At 33.0% G+C, this 13420-nt stretch overlaps 1 protein-coding gene across 1 annotated transcript; it reads right to left on the bottom strand.

Moving 5' to 3' along the window:
- Window positions 1-6860: 6860 nt before the first annotated feature.
- LOC107815756 (tubulin beta-1 chain) lies at window positions 6861-9484 on the bottom strand. Its single transcript, XM_016641389.2, has 3 exons — window positions 8944-9484; window positions 7771-8040; window positions 6861-7682 (listed from the first exon to the last, which is right to left on the bottom strand). The coding sequence occupies exons 1-3, from the start codon at window positions 9344-9346 to the stop codon at window positions 7003-7005; spliced, it is 1353 nt and encodes a 450-aa protein (XP_016496875.1). The 5' UTR covers window positions 9347-9484; the 3' UTR covers window positions 6861-7002.
- Between the last annotated feature and the right edge of the window lie 3936 nt (window positions 9485-13420).

The following is a 13420-nucleotide window of genomic DNA, read 5'->3' as shown; positions in this document are numbered from 1 at the left end:
CGGATCTTCAGACAAGCCCGAGATACCAGAACAGATAGGAAGCGCTACTATGATCTGATAGCCCAAATGAAGAAATAGATGAATGAGTTTCAGGATCAACTCTTTTACAACGCTCAAGTGCTGGGGATGCGGAATCAACAAATAGAGCGATTGCTTATGGAAAGGGACAAAATCAAGGGAAGAATCGACGATATCGGGCACTACATCACCATAAACTGCCTAGCTTGTGAGGATATGTCCCGTACCACCTTCTTTGCTTCAATAATGATTTATGTTCACCAGATCATGGAAGATTTGAAAGATCTGTAAAGGGGCCTTGCACCAAAGCCCGCGGCGAGGCCGAACGCGCCCCGCGGGCGCCAAAATTCAAAACTTTGAGACATTCATAGTTTGAGTCTGTATTTTCCTTGTCTTCAGAGTCTACTGTCCGTTGGAGTTTGTATTTCCCTTTTTGTATAAAGTTTGTAGTCTGTATCAAGCCTGTCAGTTTCCTTTCAAAAATGTTTTGCCTTGTAATAAAACATTTTACTAATAAAGATTGAAAAATCCAAAAATGGTGTCTCTATTTTCCGCACTCGTGCCATAACTACGCACGATCTGATTCATGCGGGGACATGATACGTAGGCAATCTCTATAGGATTCGACCACCACTAAAAAAGAAAAAGAGGGAAAATGAAAAATAAATAAAAAAGGATAGAATAAAAGAAGCTTAAAAGAAGGGGCACAATCATGAGAGGCCGGAATGACGCACACAACCGAAGCAAATGCATGATAGAAAATGGTTATATATCTGACAGATGTCTACTCCAAATAGTAGGTTCATGTATAAATTTTATTTTCCAAAAATTCAAATTCAATAAGGATGAGGCAGTTGACTCAAGATCCATAATCCCTCCCTTTGCCTCTGATAAGTGTTCGGCCATATACAGAATGTAGCATGAATGGCAATAATCTCATACTCTTGTACAGTCTTAGAAAATAACACCTCGGCATTGTCCAATTGAGAATTGTTGGTATACATTTTAACTAGGGCAGTAGCTACAAGTTCATTAATGCAAATCACCAGCTTAGATGCATATCAGGGTATAACCTATTAAGCTCAAGAGCTCTTCCACTCTGTAAATGCCTAGACTGATCAATTATGTATTGCTCTTCAATATGAGTAGAAGCACCATCAAAAGAACACATAAAAGAAAGTGTTATAGACTCACTCAGTAGCTTATATGATGCATGAGATTTTCTAAAATTACAACTGCATTTGACACCCCTTTCAATTCCACCTACATGCTCCGAATCATACAAATTTGCAAATAAACAGCTCCTTCTTTTTATAGTTTCTTCAAACAATTTATGTGCCTCCATGTTCTTTGTAGAACCCGCTAGGGCCCTGAACTCAAAACTAATTCCCGGATATCATATACAAGGATCCCTCGCTGGTATGGGAATGGTGACAATAAAGAAATTAGCGCCAGGATCAAATGGATATTGCCTCAAAATATGACGATCAGTGAATCCCACCGTAGATTTCCCATGCTCAACATCAGGCATTATTTTATCAGAAGGCTTGTCACTTGTTGGAATGCTATCCTCATTCTTCATGATAAATTTATCAAGACATAGATTCTCAACAATCTCAAGCTCCACGAAAAATTCAGCAAGATACACGTCTTTAGAGGATGCAATTTCAATTTTCTGTTTACTAGAGCCACAAGCAAGAGAAGTTGCAATAACATATATCTCTGATGTATCTATTTGGGGACGTATATTCCCAACTGAATTAATTAGAGGTATGGAATCCTCTTTGTTGTCATCCAAATCTGAATTGCCCATCTTCTCTTTGGTTGAGTTAGCAAAACTTCAGTGCCTTCATCAACTTTGACTAGTACAACTGCATCATCGTCCTCACCTCGGCTTTAGTAGAATCACTTGTTGGTATTCGTGTTTTATCATCTACAACATTATCAGTTTCCCTATTCTGCTCTTTCCCAAACACCTTGTGGGTAGAGTTCAGTTTGTTGCAGTCCAAGCGTGGATTCCAGTATTGAGGCGAGGGTGATTTGTCCATGGCACTCCATGGAGGGATAGCTGCAGCTTGTGTTGGACAATAGTCCACTGTGGTAAGCTTCTAGAGAAAGGCTAAACGCATGTCAGGTGCTTCCTGACTCCGAGTTCGGTAATGAATAAATAATTTTTCCACAAAATGGCCCCAATCCGTAAGTTGTTTGTTTCGATATAACCAGCAATACCAATCCAAAGCCTCGTCATCCAAATATAAAGAAGCCAGTGACAATTTATTATCTGAAAGAATGTTATAGCGTGTGAAATACTGCTCTACCTGAAATACCCACGTCGCAGGATCATCACCGCTGAATCTGGATATTTTCACCGACATAGCTTTCATGGGCAAACGCAACCCAAAGCGAGACTGATAAGCGGTTGGAGCCATTTTCCCAACCACATTTTGTAACATACACCTGATCTCAACAATATCCTTGAAAAAAGGATTTGTCACTTCCTTCACAGATGCATCAATGAGAGCCTTGAGTTTGAGTTTTTGGTCCTCCATTGAAGACCTCTCAATGAAAGCACCAATATAACAAACCAGTTTTCAACACTTCTATTACTTCAACAGTGACAAGAAATTACAACTCAACTCAAAACTATTACAGGAATTAGAGATACTAAACTGAAATACAAAAGATAGAGAAGAAAGGATGAGAAGCTCAGACTATGAATGGAGATGAGAGGATACAGACACTCGAGAAAGAAGATGAGAAGTAGACATTTTACTCAACAAATAATATGCATATCGTGTTTCTCCCCCCTGGATCCCAAATATAACGTACTAGTATTCTATTTGGTTGTTTAATCATTGAGCCTTTACCTCTTGGCCCAATAGTCCCAATTAAATTAGCCTCATTCCACATTTCTGGCCCATAATCTCTAACCAAGTCAGATTGGCTCACAACACCCTCTCTAGGGATTTGTATTTGTGTGTAAATCTGGCTTGCTATATGAATTTTTTTTATTACATTTACTCCATGATTGCGTTGTTTTCTGTTAGTTTGATTAAAAATGAAAGAAGGGTATGCAAATAACGACAATATTATTCAGGATATGAGAAGCTCGAGCTCTCTTAATATTGATGAAGCCGAGCGATGTTTTGTCCTTGTACTTCCATGACATATGCATATGTCCCTTCCTTTATTTTTTACTCTTTTATCTTCGCTTATTTTTTCTAATAATTTACAACACGAGGTGAATATTATTTCTTCCTTTTTCTAAATTTAGCTTTCGGCTTCTGCTTTCTTTATTAATGAATTTAAAGCGCACTTGTGGTATAAAGTTAGCTATCGAGAATTATTTAGAAGGAATCACGAAATTCATGTTTATATATACTAGTCTTATGATACGCGCATTGCGCGTGCACCCTATATTAATAGGTACTAATTTTGTTGAAAATTACATAAATATTATTAAAGAATATGATGCAATCATAAAATAAAAATTATAAGTAAAAATATAATTTCTAAAAATGATGAATATTGATCCTATAACAATCTCTGGTGTCTTTTTTTGTCAAGAGTATTGCTTTGTTATGAAATCATAAACTCATAATTATTGGTTATGTTTATTGCTTAGCTGCTAGACGGAATTGTATGCTTCAGTTGTGATTCATTGTGAAGGCAATTAGAAGAATATTGTACTCTTAAATTTCTAATAATTTTTTAGTAAGAAATTATAATTATGTTACATAGTTTATACCTGAACATCGCGAGTGAATTTTTGGCTAACATCATGATAGAAATCAGATTCATGCCCTTTTTAAACAGTAGTAGAATAATACTTTAAGATTTAAAAATTATATTGACTTGTTTGGATTATAAACATAGAAGCACGTACAATATAAATATTAGAACATTTACATTACAGTTATGCTAATAAACTACATAGGGAATAACTTTTAATGTAAATAAAGGGTAAAGTGACATAAAAAGTAAAAAATTACCTAACATATGCTTGAAGTTTGGGTTATGAACACCCAAAAAATATCGGCTCAGTGAGAAAAAGAAGAATCAATTGAACGAGCTTTTAAAGGGCCCTTCAATAGAAAACAAAGTTATGCCCTAAAAGAATTCCTTTTTTAACTTAAACCTATATTTAGATAGTTCAAGTAAAAAAAAATATTTTATACATGGTAAACTTTTAATTGCTCTAAAGTTTTAATTACTACGATTTCATATCTAGTCCAAATAAAGAAAACTTTAATAACTAAAATTTTAATTAATTTTTATGTCCTAAATATTAGAAAAATAATTAATGACTATTTTTTCTTTAGTAATTTAATTTATTATAAAAATTATTAAAATTAGTGTTAATATTCATTTTTTACTTCTCAAATAAAGATATTTTGTTTTGAAATCTGTTAGACTTTTTTGTCTTGTATTGTAGATCAATGAATTTATAAAATATTTTTAATTTAAGGTACTGTTAAAAATAAAAGAAATAGATATTAGAGCTCTTAAAAGGAGGATACACTCCTTTTTAACACAACATTTCAGGTTTCTAACCTATAACTCAACAATAATATAGACAAATTCTTGCGTTTAGTTATTTACCCATTCAATCTAAAGTAAATTTTAATTGATTTTAAAATTTTAAATATTAATATTTCTTGGTTTTAATAAGGAAAGAGTTAATAACGAAAACTTTAGTTGATTTCAAATTCCTATATATTATGAAAATAACTAAATAACTATTTTTCAGTAATTTTTTAAGGTAAAACGGATGAACGATATTTCGCCAAAGGACTTCGTGCTTTTGATATATTTTTAAAAGATAAAAATTATAATTTATTTTTAGATATTTGTGTTTGTAGAATTATTAGTGTTTTTGACTCTTAGCAACTACTTTTCTCTCTTATATTCTTAAATGTTTTCTTATTTAGTTATTGTATTTATTGAGTGTAGTTTTTAAATATTATACTAAAAGGTTGACAAATGGAAAAATATTGTTTTAGTAGAAAAGTAGTTTAACTATAACAAGGAAATGTATTAGGCTTAAAATTGAAAGCATTCTTCGATAGATCAACATTCATATGTTCAAGTGTTTTAAATTGAGACCATTTGATCTTTATTCGTGAAACTGGTTGCATTTATTTATATTTTTGTTACATACTCTAAAAGAAAACAAATTCTATAATATAAATATAAACTGGTTTTTAAATTTTATAAATTAGGACTTTTTACACAACTAAATAAGGAAAGATTTATAAGTAAACCATACATTAATTTTCATGTCCTAAATATTAGGAAAATGACTAAAATGATGATTTTGTACAATGTAAATTTTATTTTTAAAGGATAAAAAAGGCGAACGACATTTTGCTAAAGACCTTCGTGCTTTTAATATAATATAGATATACAAGTTTTGTTAAATCTACGGCTCATTAAATTGCAAATAATTATTTGCAAGAGGGCACAGAGAATATGATTTATATTTTGAACTTTGGGTAATATTTGGTGCTTTCCGTGAGATTTTATGATATCTTTGACCAAAGGGAACTTACGGACTATGTCATTACTGTAAACATTATTAATTAATTGAACTAATTATAAATATTAGAGTGGTTGCAGGCCCAAAAGAACTGCTACAAAATGTATTTGTGATTTTAGTAATGCCTGTGGTTCTTTTGTTGACCGTTACACTCAACATAGAAATAAAAATACTTCATTTGTTCACTTTTACTTGTTCACTATTGACTTTGCACGCCCTTTAAAAAATAATAAATAATGTGCATAATTTACCATGATACTCATCTTAATTGGTATATAGTCTTAATAGATTTGAAAAATAATTTGAAATGAGTAATTAATGCTAAGGGAAAAACAGAAAAAACAAATTATTTTTCTCTTGATATATGAAAAGTGACAAGTAAAAATGAAAATTTATTTATGGAATACTTCGCAAGTAAAAGTGAATGGAGGGAGTAATTTTTTTATTTTTTTTTGGCACAAACATTAAGTTTAGAAATACTAATAAAAAGGTGAAAACATATCTATTAGACTCGCTAGTCAATCACTCTATCCCAAATAAAAATAAAATTCTAGTTGGCTGACAATAATGGTTCTTACAGAAAATTCTGAATGTCTAGGTTTCAAGAATTTTTGGTGATAATTTAAAACATAAAGTTTGCTAAAGATAGAGTTTAGTTCCAATTTCGAATCAAAAACTCCAAAAGAAAGACTGAGTTTAAAAATATGTAAAAAGAAGTTTCATACACTTTTATCAATAGCTAAATCACCATAATGTTCAACACAATTAAGTTTTTGTACACGACAAAAACTCTGCATCTATTGATTGATTGATTTAATTTTGAAGAAGAAACTCACAACTCTGACCCTCTAATTGCAAAAGAGGTACAATTTCATTTGTTATTTCAGCTCCTCTAGGGAAAGAAATTAAGGCATTCTGAATATTAAGTCATGCACGAAGCATTCAATAGCACATAAATTTCAAACGTTCATTGTGATTTGTTGTTTCAAACCAACCAGTGAGGTGAAAAATTCAAACATTTGACCAAGTAGAAGTAATCTTAAGCTACTTTTCTGTTCATTACCTAATTAGAAAATCAGTATAAGAAAATGAGATAAAAACGATGAATCAAATAGAAGTAACAATAAACGTTATGAAATCATATATTACGAAGAATATTTTTCTATCCAGAGGAATATTTATATATAATAGGAGTATAATGCTGTTAAAAGTTATCCCAAGTGAGTGCCAGAAACAGCGAGATAACTGCAAACACCATCACCCTTTACTCTTTAAGAAGCTACTGTAATACAGTATGCTCATATTTAGACCATTAAGAAACATTTCAATATTCAATTCTCACCAAATCAAAACAGAAAGTTCAAGTGAAAAGGAGACAATAGAAACAATAACAAGTCCACTTGGCAGAAACTTAACAAAAGCAGCAATATTGAATTTAGAAATGTCTAGGATTCATAATGCTCCTCAGCGCCCTCCTCTTCATACTCTTCCTCATCATCTGCTGTAGCATCCTGGTATTGTTGATACTCTGCAACCAAATCATTCATGTTGCTCTCGGCTTCAGTGAACTCCATTTCATCCATTCCTTCACCTGTGTACCAATGCAAGAAAGCCTTGCGCCTGAACATGGCTGTGAACTGCTCACTCACTCTCCTAAACATCTCCTGAATGGAGGTTGAATTGCCAACAAATGTGGATGCCATCTTCAGCCCAGTTGGTGGGATATCACATACACTAGACTTCACATTGTTAGGGATCCATTCAACAAAGTACGATGAGTTCTTGTTCTGCACATTGATCATTTGTTCGTCCACTTCCTTTGTGCTCATCTTTCCCCTAAACATGGCAGAAGCTGTCAGGTAGCGTCCATGACGGGGATCTGCAGCACACATCATATTCTTGGCATCCCACATTTGTTGAGTAAGCTCTGGCACTGTGAGGGAAATGTATTGCTGCGATCCGCGAGAGGTCAATGGTGCAAAGCCCACCATGAAGAAATGAAGACGTGGGAAGGGAATTAAATTCACAGCCAACTTTCTCAGGTCTGAGTTCAGCTGACCGGGGAATCTCAAACAGCAAGTAACACCACTCATGGTTGCAGAGATCAAATGGTTCAAGTCACCAACTGCAAGAGAAAGAGGCAAAAATTTATTACATTTGCTTACTTAGCTTGCAGATCGTACTGTTTGTAAACACCAAGGAGAAATACTTACAACTTGGAGTAGTGAGCTTCAAAGTCCTGAAACAAATATCGTATAAGGCTTCATTATCAAGGACCATACATTCATCAGCATTCTCCACCAGTTGGTGCACAGACAGTGTAGCGTTGTATGGTTCTACAACAGTGTCAGACACCTTTGGAGATGGGAAAACAGAGAAAGTGAGCATCATTCTGTCTGGATACTCCTCCCTTATCTTGGAAATCAATAGAGTTCCCATGCCAGATCCAGTCCCTCCACCAAGTGAGTGACAAACCTGGAATCCTGATCCATAAAACAAAGAGTATATAACAATCAATAGTCGATAATCAACTAACCCTGAGTCAGCAAGCAGTAATAATTATCTAAAGAGGATCACCAAATTGATACATTGGACAAATATAGAAAAAAGCAATCAACAGATTAAGCAGAGCATAGAATAATTTATTCGATAAAGGAAATTGACAAATGTTGCCACCAGTCAGATCCAGATACAAAATAAGTTTCATTTCTCCAGCATCAACTCTAAGAGAGTATGACTAGTGAGATGCATACGAAAAAGTAAAATGGAATACAACCAGAACTAGGTTATAATGTTTTATCCTTCTGCTAATCTAAAGAACCACATGCTTTCATTTGTGTGATCTATGAGAACTAGGCTCCGGTATGAACATTAGAATGTAAGCGTATGAATTAGCATTATCACTACCTTGTATTCAGCTAGTAGTTAAGATCAAATATAGCCAACTGTACAATTATAGACACATTCATAGACAATATAAGCAAGCACTCGGAATCAAAACAAAAAGAGATCAAATAAAGCCACGTTCATAGAAACAATAAGGATGTGATTCATGAATGAAACAGGAAAAAGGAATCAAATGTAGGTACTGTCAACTGTAAGCACATCCATCGGACCAATGAGCATGTGATTTGGAATGAACAAGTGAAATAGATCAAATATCGGTGCTGTTAAGTATAAGCGCATACATCAGAACAATGAAGACGCGATTTGGAATGAAAAAGTGAAACAGATTCAGTATAGGCACTATAAGCACATTTCAATAGAAACAATGAGCACGAGATTGGAAATGGAAACGAAAACAGATCATATATAAGCACTATCACAACCGTACGCAATGAGAATTCGATTAGAAATGAAACACGAAAAAGGAAGCGAAAATAAACCTTGCAAGCAATCACAATTCTCAGCCTCTTTACGAACAACATCGAGAACAGCATCAATCAACTCCGCTCCTTCAGTATAATGACCTTTAGCCCAATTGTTACCAGCACCGGACTGACCAAAAACGAAGTTATCAGGCCTAAAGATCTGTCCGTACGGACCAGATCTGATACTATCCATAGTACCAGGCTCCAGATCCATAAGAACAGCCCTAGGAACATAACGACCACCAGAAGCTTCGTTGAAATACACATTAATACGTTCAAGTTGAAGATCCGACTCAGCGGCGGTGCCTTTGTAACGGCCGGTAGGATCAACGCCGTGCTCGTCACAAATAACTTCCCAGAATTTGGAACCGATTTGGTTACCGCATTGGCCGCCTTGAATGTGTAAGATTTCTCTCATTTTCTCTCTTTTTTGGAGGAATTTGGAAAATTGAAATGGAAAATGGAAAATGGAAAATGGAATTAGGGTAAGAGAGAAAGAGAGTGTGTGAATTTAGAGGGGTGGGGATTTGAGATATTTCTAGTGGTGAGTTTGTTGTGGTGACAGGCGGGAATACATACACACGATATAACTGCTGGACCCTTGTTGTAGGGTCAATATGGGTCCCACATTGATCGCCGATTTTTTTGCCCTCCATTATTTCTTTATTTCTTTTTGTTAGCTAGTTAGTGGTGAATACGAAATAGTAGTAATTACTACAATTTATATTATACGCATTACACACGACAACAGTTTTTGAATTATATCATTGAGATTATTCCTTCCTTTAAGCATGTAAGAATATAATTAAGTAAATACAATCGTACTTCGTTTGACAACTTAAGTTTTTAAATACCATAGTCACACAATTTAACATGTTATCATAGTAGGTAAAAATTTGAGTTCAAGTCTTAATGGTATCTCCTTGGTCCATAAAAGAAAGAATTGAGTCGCAATAAGACCCGTCACACATATAATTATATATAGAAATGTGGTATTTAAGTTTTTAAATAGAAATTTTTACATTCCTATACACTATATGAAACTATATTTCCCTCCCTATTCAAGTTTTGTCATAATTACATTTTATATACTCAATTACTATTTATGTACATTTTAAGGGAATTAATGATAATAATTAGTGTCCTAAAATTACTCTAATATATCTTTCACTCCCCAATGTTTCTCTCTCCTCATCCCCCCCCCCCCCACGTATCTTGCACAATAGAGCAGCAATTCCACCATTGACAACCATTAAAATGCTTTGAAGCATTGAATTCGAATTTGGGTTTTAAAAAAATATTGTTTGTTTGGATTAGATGTTGCAAAGAATTGAGAATTCTCTCTACGTCTTCTCTATCTCTCAATCCCAAATTTCAGTAATGTAAAGCAAAGGAAAAAAGAGCAGCAATTCCACCATTGACAGTCATTAAAAAGTTTTGAAGGTTTGAATTTCGAATTTGGGTTTTCAAAAATCATTATTTGTTTGGATTGGGTGTTGTTACAAATAATTGGGAATATGGTTTGGAGTTTATATCTCAATTTTGAGGGATTTTGGTGAAGATTAGCCTTGATTTTGACTGAATTTCATATTGAAACTCGAAGAAGAAGAAGAAGAAGAAGAAGAAGAAGAAGAAGAAGAAGAAGAAGAAGAAGAAGAAGAAGAAGAAGAAGAAGAAGAAGAAGAAGAAGAAGAAGAAGAAGAAGAAGAAGGAGGAGGAGAAGGCATGGCATACATTATATTGCATAAATTGTAGTAAAATTGTAGAAAAATTATATTCTGTTGTGTATATATTTTCCTTTTATTTATTTAACTATTGTATGAAAGTTGAACAACATTGTATAAAAATTATATTTAAGTTGTATGATATTGTAGTTGTATATAACTGAGTAGAAATAATGTATGAAAATTATACATAAGTTATATAATATATAATTAGTTGTATGAAATTTATTTTTACTATGTATAAATCAGATAAAAAATATACAAAAGATATATTATATAAAATTTGTATTTAAGTTGTATATTATTGTAGTTGTATTTAACTGGGTAGAAATAATGTGTGAAAGTTGTAGATAAGTTGTAGATAAATTATATAATATATAATTAGTTGTATGAAATGTTTTTTTATTACGTATAAATTAGATACAAAATATATAAAAGACATATTATATAAAATTTGTATAAAAATTATATTTAAGTGGTATTATATTGTAGTTGTATATAACTAGGAGGTGAGAGAGGACTTTGGCAAATGTGTATTCGTGGATGTACATTGCTTTCTTCTCGAGTAGCTTTTGGAGAGAATCCAGATTCGACGCCATCTCCGATAGATTTCTGATCGCAGCGCTCCATCTCTCACTCCCCACGCCATCTCCGATAGTATGATTGAAACGTATGGTCTATTTTTTTGTCTTCCCCTTGTCTTTTCAAATGCTCAGCTTGATTTTAAAGGATTGCATTTTTATGGTAGCTTCCTTTTGATAAATACAGTGGTCAGCGACATTGTAAAAAAGAAAATAAGAAAAAGTTTATAAGGAAAAGAATATCTTTTTGCTTGCTTGTTATTTTCTTCCTTTGATTATTTTTTTAATTTGTTGGTATTTTTTTGCGATGTTGCTTGATGCAAACGAGTCTACAACGAGTTAAGCTTTCCAAAATTATAATAGTGAAGAAAAAAAGTAGTCAAGATATTTTAAGGCGGAAGAGAAATATGAAAAGAGAAGAGGAGAAAAAAAAAAGGGTGTAACTAAATCCCTTAATTGAAGGTACTAATAATGGATTGAGAACCTTTTAAGGTGAAATGTATATATTTTGTAAACAAAACTTGTGTAGGTAGAGTAATTTACTAAACATGAACATTTATGGTAATAAAGTTTTCAATACTATATAGGAATGAAAAAATCCCTTTTAAATAAGATAATCATATAACAACAACAACAACTCAATGTATTTTTAAAAGTGATATTTGAGAATGATAGGATGTACGCAGCCTTATATCTGTTCTAAGATGACAGATAAAAAGGTTGTTTATGATGGAGAGATATAATCATACGCTTAAACAATATAACTTTCTCACTTCTCACACATCCTAGTAAGGCTTGAATTGGGTCAAGTTCTCTACTCGATTGATTCATTTCTACTAATATATATAAGATAGTCAGCAAGAAAATGGATGTGCCTTGGTGTTGGAATTACTCTATTTTTATCTTTTTGTATCACTCTTGCTATTTGATGTTGTTTCTGTTTCGATTCTGTTATTATTATTTTTTCATGACTTCTTCACTACTATATTTTTTTTTTCTTTAATGCAGTGATTTTGCTTATGATCCGTTGGAAACACCCTATCTACCTATACAAGATAAAGGTAATGTTTGCGTACATACTATCTTTTCCGGTCCCACTTATGAATTTCACTGAATATGATATTGTTTCCTTTAGAATTTTTTTTGGTTGGATCCTTTAGAAGTTTACAGTAAGTAGTTCCTTTCTAATCTTGTCAAAAGTGGATAAAAAGTGTTCAAGAATGTTTTCGTATTTAAGGTGAGACAATAAGAGTGAAAGTAGAGCAATTTTGAAACTAAAAGCAATCATTTGGATCTAAAAACTCAATTATTGTCATTTCATCACTGTGAAGCTCCATTATTTACTTCACGTGGTTCTGTTTTCTTTTTCTTTTTATTTATTGTTTTCACGGGCCAGACCCAACGGCCCATGTCATAAACCCTACCGCCAGTGAGGTTCTGCAATTTTTGCGGTGTTGACAGCTACGTGTTTTTTGTCTCAATTGCGCTATAAGGTGTGTCTACTTGCATTTTTCTAGTAATATATCGTGATCACCATCTATAGTATTTTCACTATGTTTATATGAGTGCCCAACACCATCCACTCTTGTACTAAATGGGGACAACAAAGTTGAGATCTGAACAATAGAATAATTTTAGGCTTGATCTCAACCACATAAGACAGATCTAAATCGGGTTATGAGATATTAACTCTCCTTTGATTACTTTCAACTCGAATTATGCATAAATACTTTTAAAAGAATATTAAAATACTATAGTAAAATCATAAGTATGCTGAGCTCACTAACTCTAAAATCTAAGATTTACATTTATTACGCCATGACGGCAATTTTTTTTTTTTACATTGTTGTTGCTACTGATTATAACTTTATTTCCATTGTTCCTTAAGCCGAGCATCTATTGGAAATCACCTCTTTACCTTCACAGGATAAGGGTAAGATTTACATACACATTATTCTTGTTGGCCAAAAAATTTCAATTTAGCTATTTCCTTGTCCTTAATCACTGACTAATGATGTTTAACGATCTAATAAATACACCAAATATGACTGAGTATTGACGAAATATGTAATAAAACAGTTTCTATTTGTCACCTTTTGATATTGTTCAAAGAATCTTCTTTGGAAATGGAACTAGCATTTATTCTTCAAAAGATCCAAAAAGTTTAGAAGGAGAAGGGTATGAATC

Source organism: Nicotiana tabacum, chromosome 12 (assembly GCF_000715075.1).
Source record: "Nicotiana tabacum cultivar K326 chromosome 12, ASM71507v2, whole genome shotgun sequence".
NCBI lineage: Eukaryota > Viridiplantae > Streptophyta > Magnoliopsida > Solanales > Solanaceae > Nicotiana > Nicotiana tabacum.
The sequence above is the reverse complement of the archived record's forward strand: the minus strand, read 5'-3'. Positions and strand labels throughout refer to the sequence as shown.

Excerpts from the sequence above, each read along its gene's own strand:
- LOC107815756 (XM_016641389.2), bottom strand. The coding sequence starts at position 9,346 with ATGAGAGAAATCTTACACATTCAAGGCGGCCAATGCGGTAACCAAATC. Across the intron at positions 8,041-8,943 it reads GAATTGTGATTGCTTGCAAG|GATTCCAGGTTTGTCACTCA; the intron begins GTTTATTTTCGC and ends TTTATGGATCAG. Across the intron at positions 7,683-7,770 it reads GAAGCTCACTACTCCAAGTT|TTGGTGACTTGAACCATTTG; the intron begins GTAAGTATTTCT and ends TTTCTCTTGCAG.